The following is a 21,481-nucleotide window of genomic DNA, read 5'->3' as shown; positions in this document are numbered from 1 at the left end:
GTACCTGACTCTTTACTAGTCTTTTGTTATTTCCATCCATTATTTGTTCTCCATGAGTTGTAGCAAAAAAGATGTATGAACAATTTTGCTTCATACATCTGCACTTGCATTGAAATCACCTGCCTGCATATATAGGCAGGCATGCCATAGTTTCATTCTTGCTTTCTGTAGCATATTATTGACATAAAGCACCTTATTTAGCTTGGTATGCTATGGCCTTGTAGAGTAAGGGTTCTCAAACTGTGCCAAGTAAGCCTCTCCTTAAATGAAGAAAACAGCATAAAGAAGTTTTTAAAATAAATGTCTGATTGTTGCCAGCTTTCAGAAATCAGAGGGGAGGGTCCAAATACAGGACACTAAAATACCTAAAAATCCACAAACATTGCCTTATGATGAAGTTGGAAACCTCACTTGCACCTCACCTAGAGGTCTGCCTCACACTTTGAGAACCACTGCTATGGGAAGTACTTAATTTGGTCCCATTTTCTGAAACTTTTAAACACTACTCAACCATGATAACAAGACTACTTTATGAAACAAAATGAATATTGCGGCAAAAAGTGTAACATTGATTTCATCTCTCTCACACTCAAAAGTTCGTGAAAAGAAAGCTGCCCTTTTAGAATAAAATATATCTATTTCTAGTTTTAATATGAAGCTAGTTTTAAATCGGTTTGCTTCTGAGATCAATGCAACTTACTAAGCACATTCAATTAAAACCTACAAAGCAGTGGTGCTGCTCTTTTGGGTCTTGGTATTTTTAAATTACACCATAAACATAGCATGCCATATGCAAAATTGCATTTGATTTACATTTATTCTGTAGTTAAACATGGTTATACTTGGACATTGGCAAAATTGATTTATTATTATTTTAAGCAGGCTGTTTAGGTAAGTATAAAATGGATCTTCAGATTTAAAACTTTGTGTTTGGAATTGTTGAATATAAAATGATATAGGATTGGCGTATGTCTAATATATGTAAAAACATGGAAATTTACTCTTACACTAGAATAGGCATAGTCACTCAGAAGTCAGTTCATTGGAGCTTACTCTTAGGTGTGTTTAGGATTATGGTCTTAATTACTGGAAGAAATGAAAAATGTAAAATGTGTCTTAAATATGAGAATTTTGATTCTATGTATAAGGGTACCCCCTGCAGTTGGGAAGCCTTCTTTTCATCCCTATGCTGGGTGAGGGAGCCAGGTTGGTGGAAATTGATTCAACATGGCAGCATTCTGGGTTGGGTACTGAACTTGCCAAACCCCTCAGGTGCATGTCATGTCGTAATATTAACTTGGGTGTGTGTGTGAGGGGACATCCTCAAGTCTCTCTATTAGGACTGAGGCCCGTTCTTTTGTCTCCATTCTTGATAAGTTCTATTTCAGTTTAAAATGGTGAGAAATACTTTTGATTAGATTTATTAAGTTTATGTATCATTTCCCACAAATAACCAGATATTAGTCTTAGAAATTTCTGGTGAAGAGTCAACTGGAATATATTGAGAGCATATTAGCTAAAATACTGAGATTCTTCCCAGAGGAGAAAAAGACCCATCCATCCTAACAACAACAAATTTATTATGTGTACCCTGCCCATCTGACTGGATTGTCCTGAACAGAGGCAGGGCAGAACTGGAAGGCTTCTCTCCCTTTCAGAGGAGGAAAAAGACTTGAAAGGCCCTGCCCATCCAGTTGAGTGGGAGAAGTCAATTTATTCACTGAATGTCCTCCAGTCCACTCTGGCAAATGAGTTTTGAACCAATTTACATGGACAATATGCAATAAAAATTCATTAAAACAAAACAAACATACTAAGTGTTCATCTCTAAAAATTACCCGATTACATAAAATAACCACAACACCCACATAAGGAAGAACTGCCAAAAATAAATGACCAAATGCTAGGCCATTAGCACTGTCCAAATGCCTGGGATAATAAAAAACACCTCTGTCTTGTGCAGGAATATTTCCAAATGATTAAAATTTATCTGGAAGTTCAATGAAGGGCAGGATTCAACTAATGAAACCTGCCAGCAGAAACCCTGTGAATGGACTTTCTTGTGTAATGGGGCTTTCCTCCTGCCATGCTCCCCTTTTGGCTTGGGGGGGTATCGAGACATTCCCCAGAATAGCACACAGGGGAAGGAGAAGGAGGGGTCATTGAGTCTGCCAAGGCAAAATACTTGCCCTGACCGAATGATTGCCTTAGCGCAATGTTGAATTTCTCCCCAAATCTTTCTATTTTGGCCCAGTAAAAAAAACACAACAATTTATAGTATTTAAAGACACTAGTGCCATTTTAAAACATAGAATGTTACTAACATTTTCATTGTGATAAAACTTCATAATAACATCATCCATTTCTGCATGTGAAAGTGACTACATTTAATTATTTATATACTATTTTAGTTCTTCAAGTAACAAATCATAATGTTTTTTTCCAGTAGAGATGTACTATTCTTTTGTGTTCAGAAATCTGAAACATTACAATTGTATCAGTTAATTGGGGGATAAATAAAATGCTTTGTAGGTCTACACGTGTCTATTTTGCCAATGAAAGGGCAGTGGGGGTTTTAAAAAATATTTTGATTATAAAATAAATCAAACAGGACTTTTAAAATAAGAAAGCAAGCATAAATTAGGAAATGCAAGATCCACTGTTTATGCCATGGACAATGAAGAAATGCTGTTTCACAGCCAAGTGACATGTTTGAGCACTTTATTTACTTTTCAGATTAGAGCAAATGGAGTTCATGCCATTCAGCTTGAAACACAGCTAAACAATGATCCTTTTGAAGATCTGTCCTTTCAGCTGCTTTCTGCATCCAAGATTCAGTCATCAGTCCGAATGTCACCGGTTGTACCTTTAAACCAAAAGAAGCTGACAAAGTTGCCTTCTGCAACAGACAATTTTAATACTTTAAGTAACATAAATTGCATGCCAGCAATGCCACTTATTCCAACATATAGTAAACATGAAGAACGTATGTGCAATTCTCCAAATCCATTTGCTCCCAGACTAAACAGCACAAATCCATTCACCGAAGAAACTGTTACTGCTGGAAATCCATTTAGAACAGAAACCCAAGAATCTGGGGCTACTTCACATTGTTCAACAGAAGGACCTGCTGCTTATCCTTTTCCACCTCTTCATAAAAGCAAGGCTTCGTTTTATGTTAATGCATTTGAAGACAATTTCAGTTTGCAAAACACATCTTCCATAGTGAACAGTGTAAAACCAAGAGGATGGGTAACATTTGATGAAGAGGGTTGTGTGATGAAGTTAAAGTCACCAGACAATCACACTGAGTTAAAAAGAGCAAGTTCCATGAAAGCATCTTCTTTTCCAAGTTGCCTGGGCACTGAACAAAATATATTTGGCTCAGGTTCTGCCATTTACAATGACTGGAACAGAAGCTCTGATTCTTTCTGTCCTTTGCCAGCAAGACCCCCACCTGCACCTCCTGTACCGCCCAGGTCCAATAGCACTAAATCAACTGCACGCCCTTCCCAGGTACCTAAGGTTTTATCAACACAAGATTTTACTGAAAGATAAATTCTTTAAACTTGTTTGCTAAGAGTATTATCTCCTAGAATTGGGCATTGATGTAATTCTGTGTGCAATAGTTTTGTCAGATGCACTGAACTTTAAATATGTCACTATGTACAAAATTTAAAGGTGTATGTGTATATATGGTATTTCACAAAGCTAATTCCACATGTGATTTTATTATGCCACTACTAATAGGGCACAATGCAGGGAAGTTTATGCATATTTAAATCCCATTTTAATCCACAGGACTCAAGCTCAAAATTAGAAGTTCCCACCAATTAATTTAAATACAACACATGAGCACCGTTTTATCCTTTTAGTGCACATAAATTTATTTATTACAAAATATTTTAAATACTATTTTAAATACCCTCCTGACTGGTAGAACTTAGAGTCACTTCCAGTAGCCGAAAACTGGTATATTTATAAGTATTTACCAAAGAACTGCCAAAGTTTAATTAATGACTGTTTAAGGGTAATGTTGGGGAAATGTTATATACCAGAGGTTTATGAAGATTTGTAATGGTGAATTCCACAAAGAGTCGAAAGATTTTTTTAAAAGTACACAGCATATAGTAATATATTTTACCTGCAACTGCATATGTACTATTGTTTTGCACACATGGGAAATATTGTGGTCACTTATAATCCAGTTATTCAACTTTTGCTTTGGATACTACTATTAAGGAACTTTCATTTCAGAAAAATATGAATCTTTGTTATTAACTTGAAGAGCAAAATTTCATGACTCAATACAATGTAGTCAGTTTTGATACAAAAATCTGAGTAATCTGCTATGTGGTCCATGCATTTCAGTTTTGTTTGCATCCTCCCTTATTATGTATAGGAGTGCTTGTGTCTTAAATTGGGCTTCAACAGAGAGTTTTTGTACTGTTCTGTAAAGCTTTTTAGATGCATCACTGTTCTCCCCACAGACAGAAGCTGTCAATGCCACATGTGATGTTTATGGAGGCTAAATCTGTTCCTGTTTGCACAATGCTTTTTGCCCATGGTTTTTGCAACAAATGTCATTTGTAGTATTTTGGTGTCATGAAGGAAACACTAGTGTTTTCAATGATACGTCATTAGGCAAGCTATAGATTCTCTTATACATATTGTCACAACTATTTATATTGATTGCTTTTTTAAAAGCTTGTGAAAAATCTTTTTTGAGAAGGGCCTCACCAAACCTGTCTGTTCTTCTGTTGACTCTGTTAGCAAAGTGTCTGCCTTTTGGTAGCATCTAAGTGAAGCACAGCTTTCCATGGAGCAGCAAAAATAAAATTACATTTCTAAATTATTTACTACTATCCCATCATATTTCTATAAATCATCCCAGCTTGCAGTGCATAACCATTATCTACAGTTGGATAGATAAGTAAATACAGTGACTTCTGTATTGTGCTTTTACAGTGAAGTTCATTTAAAAGTACTTGTACATCTTAAAACATCAGTGGTACTATAACCTTTGTGCTTCAGTATGTGATTTAACTCGTTAAAACTCTGATTATTAACATCTGTGTGATAGTGCTTTGGAATAATTTTATGTTAGCAAAGCAACTGTGTTCTGGAAAGTTAGTGCAAATTACAGTTCAGTGATATGTAGACCTTGTTTAGATTTTTATTTTCAATTATTACAGTTTTTCTATAACATATTTAAGATACAAGCCCCCATACACCTTCAATAGATTACAGAATCTGGCAGCAAAGTACCACCAAAATTGCAACAAAGTATCTACAAGTATAGGATAAATAGTTAACAATCATAATATATTGCTAAAAGTAATTTACTAGTGGCGTCAAATTTACAAACTATGTAAAAAAAAAAAGCTATATCTTTCATGGAGTGTGTTCCCTGTGGCAAGTTGCTTTGTTAATGTGTAACAAATTATTGCTTGTGGTACACAATATTTGACTATATCCAATGCAAAATGACAGTATTAACTCAGTGGTCTACAATATTCCATACATATCCTGTGAAATGTGGTGTTGCATTAATTAAATAAATATATCAATCTTTCAGAATATAATATCCATTCATTGACTGTGTCAAGATTTGGTTTTCTCTTGTGGCCTGACATTCTTGCCCCTTTAGGAATGGACATAGATTTCTCCTGCAAAGAAAAGCTTAGTTGGTTGGGGTTTTTTTTTAATTCAGATACTCACATCTAGGGTCACTACACTATGCTCAGTTGCAAAGCAAATAACAGAGGTGCCGGTGAGAGAGGGAAGCCTTTTATTGTCATGAGGTAAAGGTAAAAGGACCCCTGACCATTAGGTCCAGTCGTAGCCAACTCTGGGGTTGCAGCGCTCATCTCGCTTTATTGACCGAGGGAGCCGGCGTACAGCTTCCAGGTCATGTGGCCAGCATGACTAAACCACTTCTGGAGAATCAGAGCAGTGCACGGAAACACCAATTACCTTCCCGCTGGAGCGGTACCTATTTATCTACTTGCACTTTGATGTGCTTTCGAACTGCTAGGTTGGCAGGAGCAGGCACCAAGCAACGGGAGCTCACCCCGTTCCCGGGATTCGAACTGCCAACCTTCTGATCAGCAAGCCCTAGGCTCTGTGGTTTAACCCACAGCACCACCCGCATCCCGTTGTCATGAGGTATTCTTACTCAATTCACACATCTTTGGACTGGTGGACAGAGGCCTAGGTATGGCAGCTGGCAGCCCAACAGCTACCTGGGTCAGTCTTAAACTGTATATGGATTAAGACCAGCCCTGTGAATGGAGCTTGGAAACCCACTGGGAGCCACTGTGGTTGTTTCAATACAGGCAAGGGTAAGATCTCTTCCGTGATTCCTGTTGGCAAGTAAAGCAACTCAACTGCAGTGTTCTGGAGCAGCTGCATTTCCTGAACTGTCTTCAAGGGAAGCCCCATGCAACAACATGCACTGCCAACCTCAAAAGACACCAGAGCGTAGATAATGTTGGCTAGGCTACCTCTGGCCAGGAAGGGGTGGACGTCAACACAAACATGCCTCCTAGGCTTCCTGAGAGAAAAGTGAATAGCTCTCCCAGGCAGCATACCTTGTCCCTTATGCCGGAATGCACAACCCTTTCCAGAGTTGGTTGATCATCTATCTTTTTCTTCTTTGGCCATCACTCGTAGCCGTATAAGATTGTCTTCATGAACACAGTTTTAACAGTGTGTCCATAAGTGACTGTGGAGGCCAATTCTGGATCCACATATCCTTCCACAGTGGGGACATTGGTTTCTGGGCAGGAGTTGATCACAGTGAGAGTTTGCCAAGTGTGCCTTCCTCTTAGCACATTTCTCCCTTGCGTACTGAGTTCAAGAGTTTCCAGAAGCCCATGACACCTTTGGTAAAGGCTGTTCTCCAATTGGAGCGCTCGCAGGCCAGTGTCCCCCAGTGGTTGGTGTTGATCACCACCACCCTGCGCACGTGAAATGCCCATGGATCCTTTTCTCTCCTCCCCCCCCCCAACCCAGCTGCACTGTCGTTCATTTTCACACACCTACCTGCTTCTCCCCATTTTGGCAAATGAGCATCAATATCTTTATCTTTCTAGAAAAGATTCAGGTAGGTAGCCATGTTGGTATGACGCAGTCGAAATATGGTATATAAAAATTGTCCAGTAGCACCTTAGAGACCAATTAAGTTTGGTCATGGTATAAGCTTTCGTGTGCATGCACACTTCTTCGGATCTGAAAAAATAAGCACACGACAGCTTATACCAAGAACAAACTTGGTTGGTCTCTTAAGCTGCTACTGGACAATTACATATATATATATTTCTAGAAAAGGACCACCTGTGGCAGGAGCTGGCCACGCTTCCCCCGGGCCAAGTGCTGCTCAGCGCTCCAGCCAAACCTCGACGTCCTCCTCCCGCTAGCAAAGCGCGCCTTAAGGAGGACGCGGGCCCTTTAAAAACGGCCCCGTTCTCGACGCCCCCTCCCTGGGGGTGGGCGGGGCTAGTGCTGAGTGACAGCGAAGCCGCGAGCCTTCGCGTTCCGCGATTGGTCGGGTGAGGAACACTTCCTGGGTCGCCGAAGTTGCTATTATAGAGCACCGAATTGAGCCTTGGCGACGGCGGCGGACGAAGAGCGGGAAGTTGGCTTGAGGGGCTTTTCCTACGCGACGATTCAGGTGAGCGGGGTTTGGGAGCTTGGGGGGCCGCTGCGGAAGACAGGAAGCCGAAGGAGCCGCTCGCGCGCGCTGCTCTGCCAGCGTCGGTTGGTTTCCATAGAAACGAAAGGAACCGTTGAAGGGGCGGAGCCGCTGAGTGGACGAGCCCCCCCCCTTTCATCTTTCTCCTTCATCTTTCTACCGGCAGTTGTTTCAGGAAGAGCTTCCTTCAACCCGGCCGCTTATTTCCAAAGCTTGAAGTTGGTTCCCGGTTCCTAGATTTCCCGGTTCCCCACCTCCCTCGTGCACTCGCGGTTTTCCTGCTTTCTCTGTTTAAAAGGCTCAAGAGCCCCGTAAGACCTGGAGAGTTATTGGGCCTTTTTATAAAGGGCTTCTAGATCAGGAAGCTTCGCCTCCTCCAGGATGGAGATGCGGCGATGGGGAAGGGACAGCTGCCGACTGGTGGGCTGATTTCCAAAAAGGAAAAGGAAGAAAGAAGCTTACATCTTGTCAGGAAAGGAAAGGTGGCGAGCTCACACCAGCTCAGTTGCAATCCCTTAACCCAGCCTCGCACCAATGTGGCCACAGAATATACTGGAAGACCCACTCTTCTGCTTTCCCCATATTTATTAATGCACGTCATTTGCCACCAGTTGTGTTCCTCCAACTCACAGGTACCTGCTGCGTAAAAAGCACAAGGCTAGACCTTGGTTGTAAAAGATCAGAGGCTGGAACTTTTCTGTAGCAACCTCACATGCCATTTTACATCCTTTGCAGCATCTGAGAAAAGCCAGCATTTTGTAAACTGGAATGAGCAAATGAGTCACTTTCAAGTAAGAGCCCAATTTACACTTTTAAAATACTTTTTTTTTTACAAGCAGTTTTTTCGGAGTTAGGGGAGATGGGTAAGGTTTACAGATTCTAGAAGGAAAATCGAGGAAAGTAATATTTGGCTGCTGAGTCTACAGTTCCTTAAAATAGGGTTGCCAAAAAGTAAAAACCAGGACACCCCAAAAGTTGCTAAGGTTTTTTTAGGAAGATCCCAAAACTTTTTTTGACAAGCCCCAAAGTTGTTGAACTTTTTTTTTGGCAAAAACAATATGCACCATTGGGGAAGAAGCCTTACCACCTGGGTTGGCATAAATGTAGAATGGATGTCAAGGTTTAGTAGGTGCAAATTAAGAAGTGAAACAAGGAAACTATATGCTCAGAGGCACTGTTTACCTTCCATGTTTCATGGTATGGAACTTCTAGTGAAACTAGGCTCTAAGGCACAGTTCATAGCTTTGGAGAATGAGTCTTGGCTTAAATCAAAAGCTACAATTACCCTTATTATAAAAGGAATCTTGTATAGAAAGTGATCTCAGAATATCACAGCTTCATGCAATGTAACAATAACTTTGATTTAAAAAGAATAACAACCCTTAACCTACAAAATAAGGTGGAGTCTGTGCCATTTTATGGAATGGTCTCTATACCACACTTATCTGTAGGATTTTTAAATACAATAAATAATTATACAACAGCTTCCATATCCTCATCTTCCTAAGTGACTAGGGTAGGGTTTGGCATTTTAGGACCTTTTAGTGTGGAATTCCAGGGAGGGATAGGATTCTAAGCATCCCTGCAACCAAGACTTCAGTGGACTATGAGCCCCATAGTAGAGGTTCTGTTTATTTTTGAAACAGATCTGCTACCTTGTGCTTGGGCACATTCTTAGGAAGGAAAGGAAGGAAATTATTTTCCCCTAACTCTGAAGTTCTTACCTATTAATTACTGCTATTCTTGCTTACTCTTATTTATTCTCAAGCCTCGCAATGAACCTTTGACATTCTGGTCCTGTTTTGGAGGCTAGGGGACTTTATTTCCTTTTATGTTGCTTTGAAACTGTGCAACTGTAAACTTGGTATCGGACAAATTTCCTGTCTATAGTGTTTGGCTCTCATAGTCAGTTTCTCAAAATGTTTATTTGCAAGGTTCTTGACACCTTTTTCCTGTTCTTGTCTGATAAATGGTGACACATTTTCTTTAGTATTTGTCTGTGTTTCTCTGCTTTTGCAGAAATGGTTTTGCTCCATGTGAAGAATGGTGATGAGAGCCAATTTCTGCTGGAGGCAACAGGCAGCATTTCCATTGAAGATTTAACACAGGAAGTGACCAAGATCTACAATGGAAGGCTCAAAGTTCATCGTGTTTGTGCAGGTGTGAAAAATATCCATTTGCCTTCCTACCCACCCCAACTTTCTTGTGGAAAATGAGCATTTTCTATGGCAATGCTTCCTTCCTGATCCCTATGGGTTACTTATGCCATGCAAGGGTTAGTGTTTTTGATGGCACTGACGAGCTGCGTAAATTTGCTGACAGTTTGGTGTTTCTTTCTGTTAGGAATTGCTATCTTTAATAAAATAAAATAAAATAAAAGCCTTTTAATGGTTCTTTGAATTACCCACATAGGATTCATAGATGAAGGAACAATAAACTTCTTAAATTGTGTCTGTAGGATATAATTTAAGCTAATATTCTAATTCTACAACAGCCCAATTTTTGTTTTTCAGATATTTAGCAATCTCTGCCAAATAAGAGAGCCAAAGGTGCCTGCTTAAAACATTTCTCTTTAAACATGCCTAGCCAGACATGAAGAAATTATGTGTGCTTTTATCTCTTTTTAGTTTATTGTTGGTTTTTGTTTTGAATGTTTTTAAAATACATTTTACCTTAGAAGTCAAACGGAATCCGTTCCGGAAGTCCGTTCGACTTCCAAAACATTCAAAAACCAAAGTGCGGCTTCCGATTGGATGCAGGAAGTTCCTGCAGCCAATCAGAAGCCACGTCAGACGTACAGCTTCCAAAAATAGTTTGCAAACCAGAACAGTCACTTCTGTGTTTGAGACGTTCAGGAGCCAAAATGTTCAGTAACTAAGCTGTTTGACTTCCAAGGTATGACTGTACCTGCTTTTAATTGTTTTTATTGATAATTGTAATGTTGGGTTTTTATAAACTGCTTTGAAGTTTTTATTAAAATCAAGAGGTGTATGATTTTTCTTAAATAATTTAAATAAATAAAGGGTCATTGACATAATTTTATCATCTTATCCCATTCTCTGATTTTGTTTTTTATAGAAATAGAAACACTGGCAGAACATGGTATTTTCTTACCTCCTAACATGCAAGGTCTGACAGATGAGCAAATAGAAGAGCTGAAGCTGAAGGATGAATGGGCAGAAAAATGTATTCCAAGTGGCGGAAGCGTCTTTAAAAAAGATGAAATTGGACGAAGAAATGGCCATGGTAAATCAATGTACCTTAAGCATCCATGACTTTTTTGTATATAATTAGCCAAGAGAGAATTCTATAAGAAATTTATTTGGTATTTTGATACTGCATACTTTTTCATGTTGAAAAATGTAAATAATGCTAGTTATGTTATTTTCATTATCAGACTTACATATTTGCAAGGGTATATAAAAACCATACTCAGGACCTTTCTATTGAATCCAAAAAGTGTGCCTGTTTTTTATACTTAGCGCTATATTCTGGCAAGCTGAGTTCAACGTCAGTAGCAAAATACAGTGGGACAATGTAGCTATTATGTTCTGGATAAGTGAGCTGTTATAAAGTGCAAGTACATGCAGCCAGCAAGAAAACTTAAATTGATTGCCTAAAATGAAGCAGTAGTGCTAGGAAAGGGGCTCTTCAATCTTTTAGCATTAGATGAGCTTTGAATTCGTCTAACAAAAGCTGTGCATTTCATGGTTTGAATTCAGAAGTTCTCTTTGCAGCTAAAAGTCACTTCCATTTGTTCACACCCCTTTTCCACCATTTCAGCCCATTTCAAAGGGTCTTCCAGAGGCTGCAGAGTAGCTGAAATCAGGAAAGCACTGCTGTATCAGTGGAATATCATTTGCACTTCTTTAGAACCAATTCTCTGTCTGCACCATTCAGAAATGACATCATTCAGATTATTTTATGCCTATAAATAGGTGCAAAATTTAACATACAAGGCAGTCTTTATGGTTACTAAATGTATGTATTATATTTTTTAAAATTAAAAAAATGCCAATAATATCAATGGGTCTGCTTGGAATGATTAAGAATATGAGGTTTAATGATGCCTGGCTTAAGAGAGACATTTTCAGCAGCAACATTTTATGTAAAAATATTGCTTTTTATATAGTCAGCCTGCATGTAATACCATATCATATTAAATGCAGATTTCTTATTTTAAGCTCCAAATGAAAAAATGAAACAAGTTTTAAAAGCAACAGTAGAAGAAGCCAAGGCACTAATATCTAAGGTAAGATACTTCTATTTTTTTGTATGGCATTTGAGGCAATTAATTAACATTTTAAAATTTGGATTTAATTTTATCAAACAGCTCATGTTAATATACCTATTCAAAGGTCATAAAGATCTCTGTGTGAACAAAATCAGCAGCATGAAGTAATGGTTGCCACTCCAGTGTAGCTGTGGCAGTGTCACATTGCAAGCCAATCAAGAATATCACTCCATGGCTTGGCGGTGTGGATTAGAGATATCAATAGCTTTGTAGAATATTTGACCTTATTGACTGTTGTATATTTTAAGTTTCTTTTGAATAGTTGTATAGAAAAAACAGTTTGTAGATGTTTACTCCTGCCCCCCTCCATTCTTCCCAATCAAAAATATCTCATGGAGTAGAAATAAAGGTATTGTCCACAAGGAGTCTCTCTTCTCCTAGCTTCTCGTTTCATTTTGAGGGTGGAGTTGTGAATTAAAAGTTCATTAAAATATATAATGTAAATCTATACATTATATTAATTTTAGTGGAAAAGCGGAGCAAATGCTCGATTTCCCCCCTTAGGGGTCGGTGAGCCTTTTATTGTCCTCTGAGTAAACCATGCTGCTGGCTTGCTCCAGAAACTTTTATCACTTTGGAAAAAATGGTAAATACTGCATAAAAGAGGTGAGTCTGCATCCAATTTTGCATTGACTGCAAGTCTGGGTCTTATACATATCTGCCACAGATCTTTTAAATACAATCTTTGACAAGAGATTTCATTTTTATCTTAGCCAATATTGCGTACAGTAAAACAAACATTTGATCCTTTATGTATCAAGCAGAAAAGCTAAGTGTGGCTTTCTTTGTTACTTGGCTTTCCTCAAATGTCATGCTGAGTCACATTGTGAACTGCAAGGAAAACATTGTTTCCTCTGTGCTTTGTTGGTTTGTTAAATTAAATGTCTTCTGTCTGTATTTCAGAAACAAGTGCAAGCCAATGTGTGTGTTAATAAGGATATGGTGAAAGATGCACTGGACCAGCTCCGAGGAGCTGTAATGATTGTTTACCCAATGGGACTCCCTCCATATGACCCAATTAGAATGGAGTTTGAAGATAAAGAAGATCTGTCAGGAACTCATGTAATGATTTACTTGGGTTACATGGTTTCTAGTTTTAAAAATGTTGCCCTTCCTGGAATTAAAAAGTTGGGGCTTTTGCAGAACATGTAGTATTTGTGTGTTATTCATATAATTATTTGATTTATATCCTGCTCCATCCTAAAGGTAACTCAGTGATTTTTACAACTGAATATGTTTTGAATTAAAAATGGCTTTTCCTCTTGCTGCAGTTGTTTTTCTGGTTAGAGACTGGGACCAAGGTGTCCTTTTCCCTTCCCTGTATACTGCAGGGCAAGTAACCATTTCTGCAGACTTATTTTTTGAAAGGCAGGGGGAGGTAGTATATTATAATGATTTCAGGTTTGTGAAAATTCAGTGAGTTAATAAACATTTGTTAGAAATCATAAAATTCCCTTTAATTACCATTTAGCTTTTTTTCTAGGATAACACAGTTTATTTGTTTAAGATCCATCTTAAAAATGGATTTGAAATTGGAACATAAATGCTGAAGTCTGTATTGATGAAACTGATACCACATCACACATAAATAAAAATTTAGCAAGAATACAGTTAATTAATTAGAACTGATTTCCTGTCACAATGAAATCTGTGTACCCTTAGATCCCAGTGCTTGTCATCTCACAGAATCAATCACTTGATAAACAAAAATCAGTGATGATGTTGTACTTAAGGCTGCCTGTTTTAGTTCATGATTCACTTTAAAAAATAGTAAGTGAGGCTATACCCCCTGCATAGTAGTAGTTCACCAGTAATTGAATATGTGCACTCTTTGAGAGTGTTTGCTTTCCATCACCAGCAATGGATTTTGTACCTGTCTATTATTTTTTTAAAGGGTGGAGGGACAGTTTCCTAGACTGCAAAGTTTGTCTTAGTCATTATATTTGTTTAGTTTTTAGTGATGAAATGGATATCTGTCTGTTAGACAAGTTGTTCCCACTGCTCCGAAAAAGTTTAATCTGCAATCTGTGTATTTCAACCTTTCTGGTGTCCTCCAGATGTTTTGGACTGTAATTCTGTGCTGACCAAGGCCGATGGAAGTTGTAGTCCAAAACATCTGGAGATCAGGCTGGTATATTTGTTGAAACCGCTAAGCATTTCATGACTTAATTTGTCATAGGCTGCACTTGAGGTTATTGAGGAACCAGAGGCACAACTGTGGTGGGCAGCAAAAGAACTGAAGAGAACAAAGCAGCTTTCTGACTATGTGGGCAAAAATGAGAAAACAAAAATTATTGTGAAGATACAGAAAGTAAGTGAAACTCTTGATACATTTCATTTCTCTTTTAGTGTCTTGGAACAAACCATGGAACCATACGCACTGGACCAAGAATAGCTATTTTTCTAACCTGGGTGCAGTGTAAGAATTAATTTTTACTATAGCACCCCTTGAGGCACACACAACAGGGGGTACTAGAGATGTACTACTTGATCTCAAGTTGTTTTTGAAGTATGGGAAGCCTTTTTGAGCGAATCCGAGGATGACTATAAGAAATGTATATGGCATTTGTGGCCTTCCAGATGTTGTTGGACTTCAACTCCCATCAGCCCAAGCCAGTATTGATGATGGCAGCTGGTGTCTAACAATATTTAGAGGGTCACAGTTCCCAGTCTCTGCTGTAAGAAAAGACCTGGAATAAATGTACAGGCTTTTGTTTATCAATAAGCACCTGAATAACTTATTTTGTGCAGCAGTTCTCCTATACTGCTGTGCTTGTTGCTTGTACACCCACCCTTAAAACCCAATTAAAATTCTTTTTTCTACTGCTGCTTGTGCTTCTTCAGTTCTATATTTCATAATGGCAAAATCCTTATCATTATAATAGATGATGTATGTATGAAGGCAAGGACCATAAGTTCCTCTGCAAAGATCGTTGTGCCCTCCTGTGAAATGTCATTTAGGCCCTGGCTGTCATGGGGGACAGGGATCTTTTCACAACAGTTTCACAGATAATTGGCAGGCAATGACTTAAACCTTGGTTTATTATGTCACAGAATAGTTAAAAGTGCCAGTGAGTACAAACTTGCTTTATTTTTCCAGAAAGGACACGGAGCTCCAGCCCGTGAGCCTGTCATAAGTGGTGAAGAACACAAACAGATGATCCTTTTTTATCACAGAAGGCAAGAGGAACTCAAGGTATCTAGGATTTGTTGTGGTATTTATGCTGTTGAAAACAATGCAGGTAAACATTTTTGCAGTATTAAACACATTTTCTTTGCTATTTCCCCAACAGAAATTGGAAGAAAATGATGACGATTCATTTTTAGATTCTGAATGGGCTGACAGTCATGCCTTGAAAAGACATTTTCATGGTGTAAAGGACATTAAGTGGAGACCCAAATGAAGCTATGTATGCAGTTTTGTTTTTCTTTTTACAAGATAAATTAATCCACTGAGGTTTACAAATAACATGGATAATAAAATGTGCACTATAATTATTGTGAAATATTAGCTTCTAGTTTTGTAGAAGTGATCTATGGTTATGATTGATTGCAAAATATATTCAGCCTCTTTGGCACACTTGCCTTTCAGAAATAAAAAACTAAGGCTTATTTTGTGAATCCACTACAATAGACTTACAAATTGGATGTTTATATTTTTAACTAGTTCACCAGCATGGCTGTCATATTATTAAACTGGTTGCCGCCATTCTACAGCTATCTTGTTTCTGTTTGTCCATTGCAATTATGCTGGAAACGATGCCTTATGAGGAACGGCTAAGGGAGCTGGGCATGTTTAGCCTGGAGAAGAGGAGGTTAAGGGGTGATATGATAGCCATGTTCAAATATATAAAAGGATGTCATATAGAGGAGGGAGAAAGGTTGTTTTCTGCTGCTCCAGAGAAGCGGACACGGAGCAATGGATCCAAACTACAAGAAAGAAGATTCCACCTAAACATTAGGAAGAACTTCCTGACAGTAAGAGCTGTTTGACAGTGGAATTTGCTGCCAAGGAGTGTGGTGGAGTCTCCTTCTTTGGAGGTCTTTAAGCAGAGGCTTGACAACCATATGTCAGGAGTGCTCTGATAGTGTTTCCTGCTTGGCTGGGGGTTGGACTCGATGGCCCTTGTGGTCTATTCCAATTCTATGATTCTATGAAATTATGGTAGAAGAAGTGTGGATTTATCAGACATAATCTAGCCCTGTTGCCTTGAAGGGCGGTGTAAAATATTTTTTAAAATATGTATCAGTTCATGGAACCTGGTCATCTGAGCAGCCACAGTAAGGACAATTTGATCAGTGCTTTTTAAATATCTCGGGTTAATTGCTTTGCAGGATTGTTGTGAAGATAAAATGGGAAGGATACTCTATATGCCACCTTGAGCTCCTGGCAGGAAAGGCAGAAATAAATACTGCATAATAAATAATTGCTAGGATGTAAATAGCTATCCTGCCAGAAAACCTTGCAGTCAACAATATTGTAGACTTGAGCTGAAATAGAAAGTCAACTGATATTTTTAAAAGAACGATGAGTTCCATGAACTCAAAGATAATTTGTTCTTTTTAAATAACATCATATCTTATAGGCAACACCAGGAAGTCTCTCTGTAATCTGAATAAAATTTCTCAAGGGGATCTGGTATCAGAGTAATAAATGAATTTATTTCCTTTTTAAAAAGAAGTGGAAAATGGGGTGTGAAGATGGGATCTTTGGTAAGAATGCTCTTCTGTGATTTTTGCTGTTGGTCTTTCTAATCTAGCTGGACCCTCCACATACATCTAAGTCTGAGCCAGAACTGCTGCCCAAGGTAAGGCTCATTACTCCTAGGGACATAGGGAGCATGTCCTTAACTCTATTATTTTGGGATTGGCGGTGAGCAAAAGCAATAAGCTTGTGGTACACACACAGGGAAAGAGAGAGAGACGCATACTTTTATAGCCACCCTTACTACATTGTGCTGTAGAGACATTTTAAAATTACAGCAGTTGCACAGAACAATTATCAGGCTTCACAGCAGCATTACTCTTCTTAGCTTTGGTTTTACGTTTCGCTGGGCAGAAGCTCAAATGTTTATACAGTGGTACCTCGGGTTAAGTACTTAATTTGTTCCGGAGGTCTGTTCTTAACCTGAAACTGTTCTTAACCTGAAGCACCACTTTAGCTAATGGGGCCTCCTGCTGCCGTGCCACCGGAGCATAATTTCTGTTCTCATCCTGAAGCAAAGTTCTTAACCTGAATTACTATTTCTGGGTTAGTGAAGTCTGTAACCTGAAGCGTATGTAACCCAAGGTACCACTGTACTAACAAACTGAACTCAATTTAAAAGGATCAGTTTTCAGTTTAATAGTGCTAGCAACATTGCCTGTACACTGCCTATGTTCAGTCTGAATGTTTTTTGTGTCCACAGTGCAGAGGGGTGGAAGATCTGATACTCTAAAATAGCATATACAGAATCTAACCTCTGTGCTTGAGCAATACTGCTTTGGAGTTTACATCACTGTAGGTAACAAGACATCCATGTCCAGGCTGGTGCACAACCATAACAGACGTGTTGAACGTGTGTGATAAGTTTAATAAAGACCCAAAGGCAAAACTAGTAGCAGTCTTTTTGAAATAGCGCTTATCAATCACTTTTAGAAGAAGGAAAAGTGCCATGAAGCAATAATGTCTGTGTCCATGAATTTCTGTCCTCTGCTCCATCTGTATTGCATTTATTCTTGTGTTGGTGAAGCCTCCAGATCCTGGCATAGGTCACCTGTTGTTGTTTAGTCGTTTAGTCGTCTCTGACTCTTTGTGACCCCATGGACCAGAGCATGCCAGGCATTCCTGTTTTCCACTGCCTCCCGCAGTTTGGTCAGACTGCAGGAGGCAGTGGAAGATAGGAATGCCTGGCGTGCTCTGGTCACCTAGTGATACAGAATGTTCAGTCGCTGAGGGAATTAAGCAGTTTACCGTGCTCTCTGGAAAGCAAGAAAAAGTTGTCAGGTTGGCTAGGATTAAACCTCACACAGGCAGGTGGAGGGGTGAAAAGAGATCCAGGCATGTAGGGAGTTTAAGGGACAAACAGGTGAAGGCAAGGAAGCTAGAGGAAGGATTGGGCTAAGAAAATAAAACCTGGAGGAATAGCAGGCAACTTGAATTAGGGAACCGGGATGAAAGAAGACTGAAGAAATGGCACAACACTTAAGGAGAGGATGGAGGTTGTCTGAGGAGGAGATCGGATAGCCAGGGAGGGTGTTCAAGAGGTAAGGTGGCTACAGGAAGTTGCTGTTCCTAGATGGAAGGTCTAGAACAGCCTTTTCAACCTGGTGCCTTCCAGACGTTTTGGACTACAACTCCCATCAGCTCCAGCCAGCTGATGTTATTATAGATCAGGGATTCTGACTTTGTTTACAGTGTCTGAGCACAGCTCCCAATTCTGTCACTCAAAGAGTCATTCCTGGTCTGTGCATACACCCTACTTTCTTCATTTAAGTAGCCTAATTTAGAAGGGAATTGGAAACTCTTGAAGATCAATTGCAAAGTGACCTAGAGATTAATTCTTGATGTACTTTCTGTCTCTCTCTCTGCCATACAATACTATGGACAAAAGCATACTATTAAAAAGCATAGCTGAGATGAAGCAAAAACAAACATGCATGACAGAATTAGTACATACTTTGCAATACAGATGCTGCTTGTCAGCTTCAAGGACATGACTTGCCTTTCATTGTACACCAACAAGTACATGCTGTACTGCAATAAATTTTGGGCACTTGGAATGAGGAAGTTTACAAAGAAATGAGGAAACTTGGCACTTCCCTTGCAAGGAAAAAAAAAGCACACTTTTAATTTCTTATCCCAAGATTATAATGTGGGAGGGAGAGAACTTACAAGGAAACATAAATAATAAATTGAAGTTTAATTAACTCCTTTAAAAAGTTCCCCGTTTATAACTTTTCAGTACAGTAGTATTTTACTGAGAAATCCATGTGGGCATTTACTGATTTTAACTACTTGCCTGTGGTCATCTGAATGTTAGGGAGGAGGGGACTTTGGGTATTAGTAATGCATTTCACTCTCCCTTCAATGCTATAGGTACATAGGATATTTTGTGAGATTGAAATTTGGATGAATTATTCTATGTCTGCCTATGCTGATACTAATACAGTGTGCCCTATATGAGAAGAAAATTGAGGTTCTTGTGGGGCCAGGAAAGTGGGATATCATCCATCTGCAGATAGGAGCAATAGATGGCATTCAACTAAGTTTTACTCTGAGTAGACCCACTGAAATTAAATTAGTGTCATTATTTTCAGTGGATATACAGTACCACTAATGACTCCTTCAAAGAGCTAATCCGCAGTCCTGCCTCATCACCACTACCATCTGCTATAGAAATAAGTTACTGCGTGGGAGATCAACATATCCATCATTAGGTATGGAAAGATCTCAGTTTCTTAGTTTTCCAATCCTAACTTCAGTTCTCCACGTTTTGCAGCAATTTGCATTTAAAGAAAAAGCTTTTGAGGATTCATCAGCATTGTGTACAAATTTCTCCAAACACGTTTCATATGCAGTTTTGACTAATGTACACATTTTTAAAGCATTTTTTTTCCAAATATAAGGCACTTTTGTATGCTACTTTCACCGATACCTTCATTTGTATGCACACTTTCTCCTAATATATTCATTTTTGTAAACATTGCTTGTTTGAAGAACTGCATTACAAAATTTGGGTAAGAGTGAATTTCAAAGAATAGCTGTATTTTGGTTTGCATATTGTTCTAGAAAGTGTGAATTTAATAGATTCAGCTTTAAATACCAACTGAGTCGAATTTCTCCTCCATTCCTATCCACCATTTCTAATTGATTCCATTATGCAGCTTAATTCAGTGTTCCTTTAAGAGCTGTACATTCTTTCCGTTTGAGAGAGGATTCTCTGTGGAGCAGGACCAGTAAAAACTTTCAGTGAACTTTTTTTTAAATAACCAGACATTAAAAACAACTCTGAGTCATAGAAGGAATCTAATCTTAAAAACAAAACAAACACCACCATCAAAGTCATTCCATCCTTTCAATGTCAATGGTGCTTTGGAGCAAGTCCTTTCAGTTACCAAACGGCTTTCATTGTGTTACTTGGAATGAAAGCATCCAAGTTTGTCTATGGGGCTCAGCTATGTTACAGTAGAATAGATTGTGTTACAAGGCAGATCTAGGTGCTTGAGTCAAGCCTGTTGACTGGCTTCGAAGGCATTTCCGTTTCCAATCCACCTCCCTCCTTGACACCCCCGTTTTATATTTTTCCAACTGTTTCAGGTCCTCGCTTGAGTGAAAGGAAACCTCAAGGTTGCTTTAATGTGATGCCACACCTATTCCATTGTCATCTTTACCACACCTTTCAAACAGCAGTGCCTTGGCTGGCTGATCACAATAGCGTCCTGAAAAACCTCCGAGGTGCAGCTGCATGCTTTGGGCCTCAGAGAAATGTTGTACATGCAACAGCTGAATGAGTTTGGATAAAAGGCTTGGGTTTCAAAAAGGATTAATTTTCAACTTCTTTTTCATCCTTAGAATGGGCAGTCCCAATAGGAAACATTTGATTCCTAGGTGGCCTAGCTATTCAAAGGGGCAAATGATATAATTTTAAAAAGAACTGATCTCCATTAAAAGTTTACTAAAAGTTATTTGTTGTAACAGAATGTAGTGTCATTAAACATAAAGTAAGAAGGTAAGATGACCCTAATAGGTACCGGTAGATGTTTTTAGGACACACGTAACTTGCAAGCCCTGTTTATAGTATTTGTTTCTTAAGCAATGCCACTGTATTTGAGCATACAAAACGCACTGCTAAGCCTCTTCTTTCTTGTTATCTTTGGAAGTCCTTACCTTTAGAGTGACACTGTGTGCCCCCTTGTGCAACTGTATCCTTTGACTTTAGATTTGTTTTTTATTTTTAAGATACTGGCAACTTTATCATTCTTGTTGCTTCAGTATTTGCATCCTGCTGATATCCAACTACCACAGATTTCTTCCTCAGAGCTAAAACAGTAACAAAACAAAACAAAAATTCAAAGCAGGACTTTCCAATAGGCTTCTCATTTTCTGCAAGTTGACAATTTTTCATAAAAATTTCATAAAAGTTATTCCTCTTTCCCCCTCTGCCCCAGCTCAGTATACTCAAAACCATTGATCTTTATGCCAGAAAATGTAACGTGTACACACTACAAACCACGTGCATAATAAGGGTGACTGGTGCCCATTGGGGCTGATAGGGTGGAATGTAGGGAGACCCAACAGTAGGTGGAGCCAGAGCCAATAGATACAGCCAATGAGTTATACTTGTCCCCATCCTCCCTGCTGTCTTCTACAAGAGGTGGCACAGAGACTAAGCAAGAAGAAGACAGTGCCATCCCTTGGACAGGTAAGTAAGAAGACAAGCAGTGACTGGTGTCAGAATTGAGGTTGGTGGGGTAGTGCCCCATTTTCCCTAACAGACCAGCCTCCACTC

At 39.0% G+C, this 21,481-nt stretch overlaps 2 protein-coding genes and 2 long non-coding RNA genes across 19 annotated transcripts in view; 3 read left to right on the top strand and 1 right to left on the bottom strand.

Moving 5' to 3' along the window:
* Positions 1 to 4,166, top strand: part of SYNJ1 (synaptojanin 1) — a 46,020-nt gene extending 41,854 nt beyond the window's left edge. For 7 of the 9 annotated variants that reach the window (XM_082220670.1, XM_082220671.1, XM_082220675.1 and 4 more), the window contains one exon: positions 2,737 to 4,166. In XM_082220670.1, coding sequence (XP_082076796.1) covers positions 2,737 to 3,558 — 822 coding nt within the window. In that variant the 3' untranslated portion in view covers positions 3,559 to 4,166. The remainder of the gene's footprint in view (positions 1 to 2,736) is intronic. The other 2 variants (XM_082220677.1, XM_082220676.1) reach the window with 1 other exon arrangement.
* LOC309531366 overlaps positions 1 to 7,267 on the bottom strand; it is a 32,634-nt gene extending 25,367 nt beyond the window's left edge. The window contains exon 1 of the long non-coding RNA XR_014219258.1: positions 7,048 to 7,267. This is a non-coding gene — a long non-coding RNA (uncharacterized lncRNA). The remainder of the gene's footprint in view (positions 1 to 7,047) is intronic.
* Positions 7 to 2,497, top strand: LOC309531389. The gene is made up of 2 exons (XR_014219285.1): positions 7 to 302; positions 333 to 2,497. It is a non-coding gene; the product is annotated as an uncharacterized lncRNA (long non-coding RNA).
* Positions 7,268 to 7,401: 134 nt separating the features above from the next.
* Positions 7,402 to 21,055, top strand: LOC309531343 (cilia- and flagella-associated protein 298). Of its 8 annotated transcripts, none has more exons than XR_014219212.1 (10): positions 7,403 to 7,675; positions 9,716 to 9,856; positions 10,775 to 10,942; positions 11,881 to 11,948; positions 12,894 to 13,052; positions 14,170 to 14,301; positions 15,091 to 15,186; positions 15,284 to 15,400; positions 16,751 to 16,798; positions 20,965 to 21,055. XR_014219212.1 is itself a non-coding variant. In XM_082220808.1 (9 exons), exons 3-9 carry the CDS (start codon positions 9,718 to 9,720, stop codon positions 15,392 to 15,394), a joined length of 873 nt encoding a protein of 290 aa, XP_082076934.1. In that variant the 5' UTR covers positions 7,402 to 7,675; positions 8,432 to 8,487; positions 9,716 to 9,717; the 3' UTR covers positions 15,395 to 15,704. The 8 variants fall into 8 exon arrangements, 5 of the variants coding, with proteins under 5 accessions (XP_082076934.1, XP_082076935.1, XP_082076933.1 ...); XR_014219213.1 differs by lacking the exon at positions 20,965 to 21,055 and adding an exon at positions 17,404 to 17,587; XR_014219214.1 differs by lacking the exon at positions 20,965 to 21,055 and adding an exon at positions 17,399 to 17,587.
* Positions 21,056 to 21,481: the final 426 nt, after the last annotated feature.

This window comes from Podarcis vaucheri (genome assembly GCF_965113315.1).
Source record: "Podarcis vaucheri genome assembly, chromosome: 4".
Taxonomy (NCBI): Eukaryota; Metazoa; Chordata; class Lepidosauria; order Squamata; family Lacertidae; genus Podarcis; species Podarcis vaucheri.
This window is presented reverse-complemented; position numbering and strand designations above follow the sequence as displayed.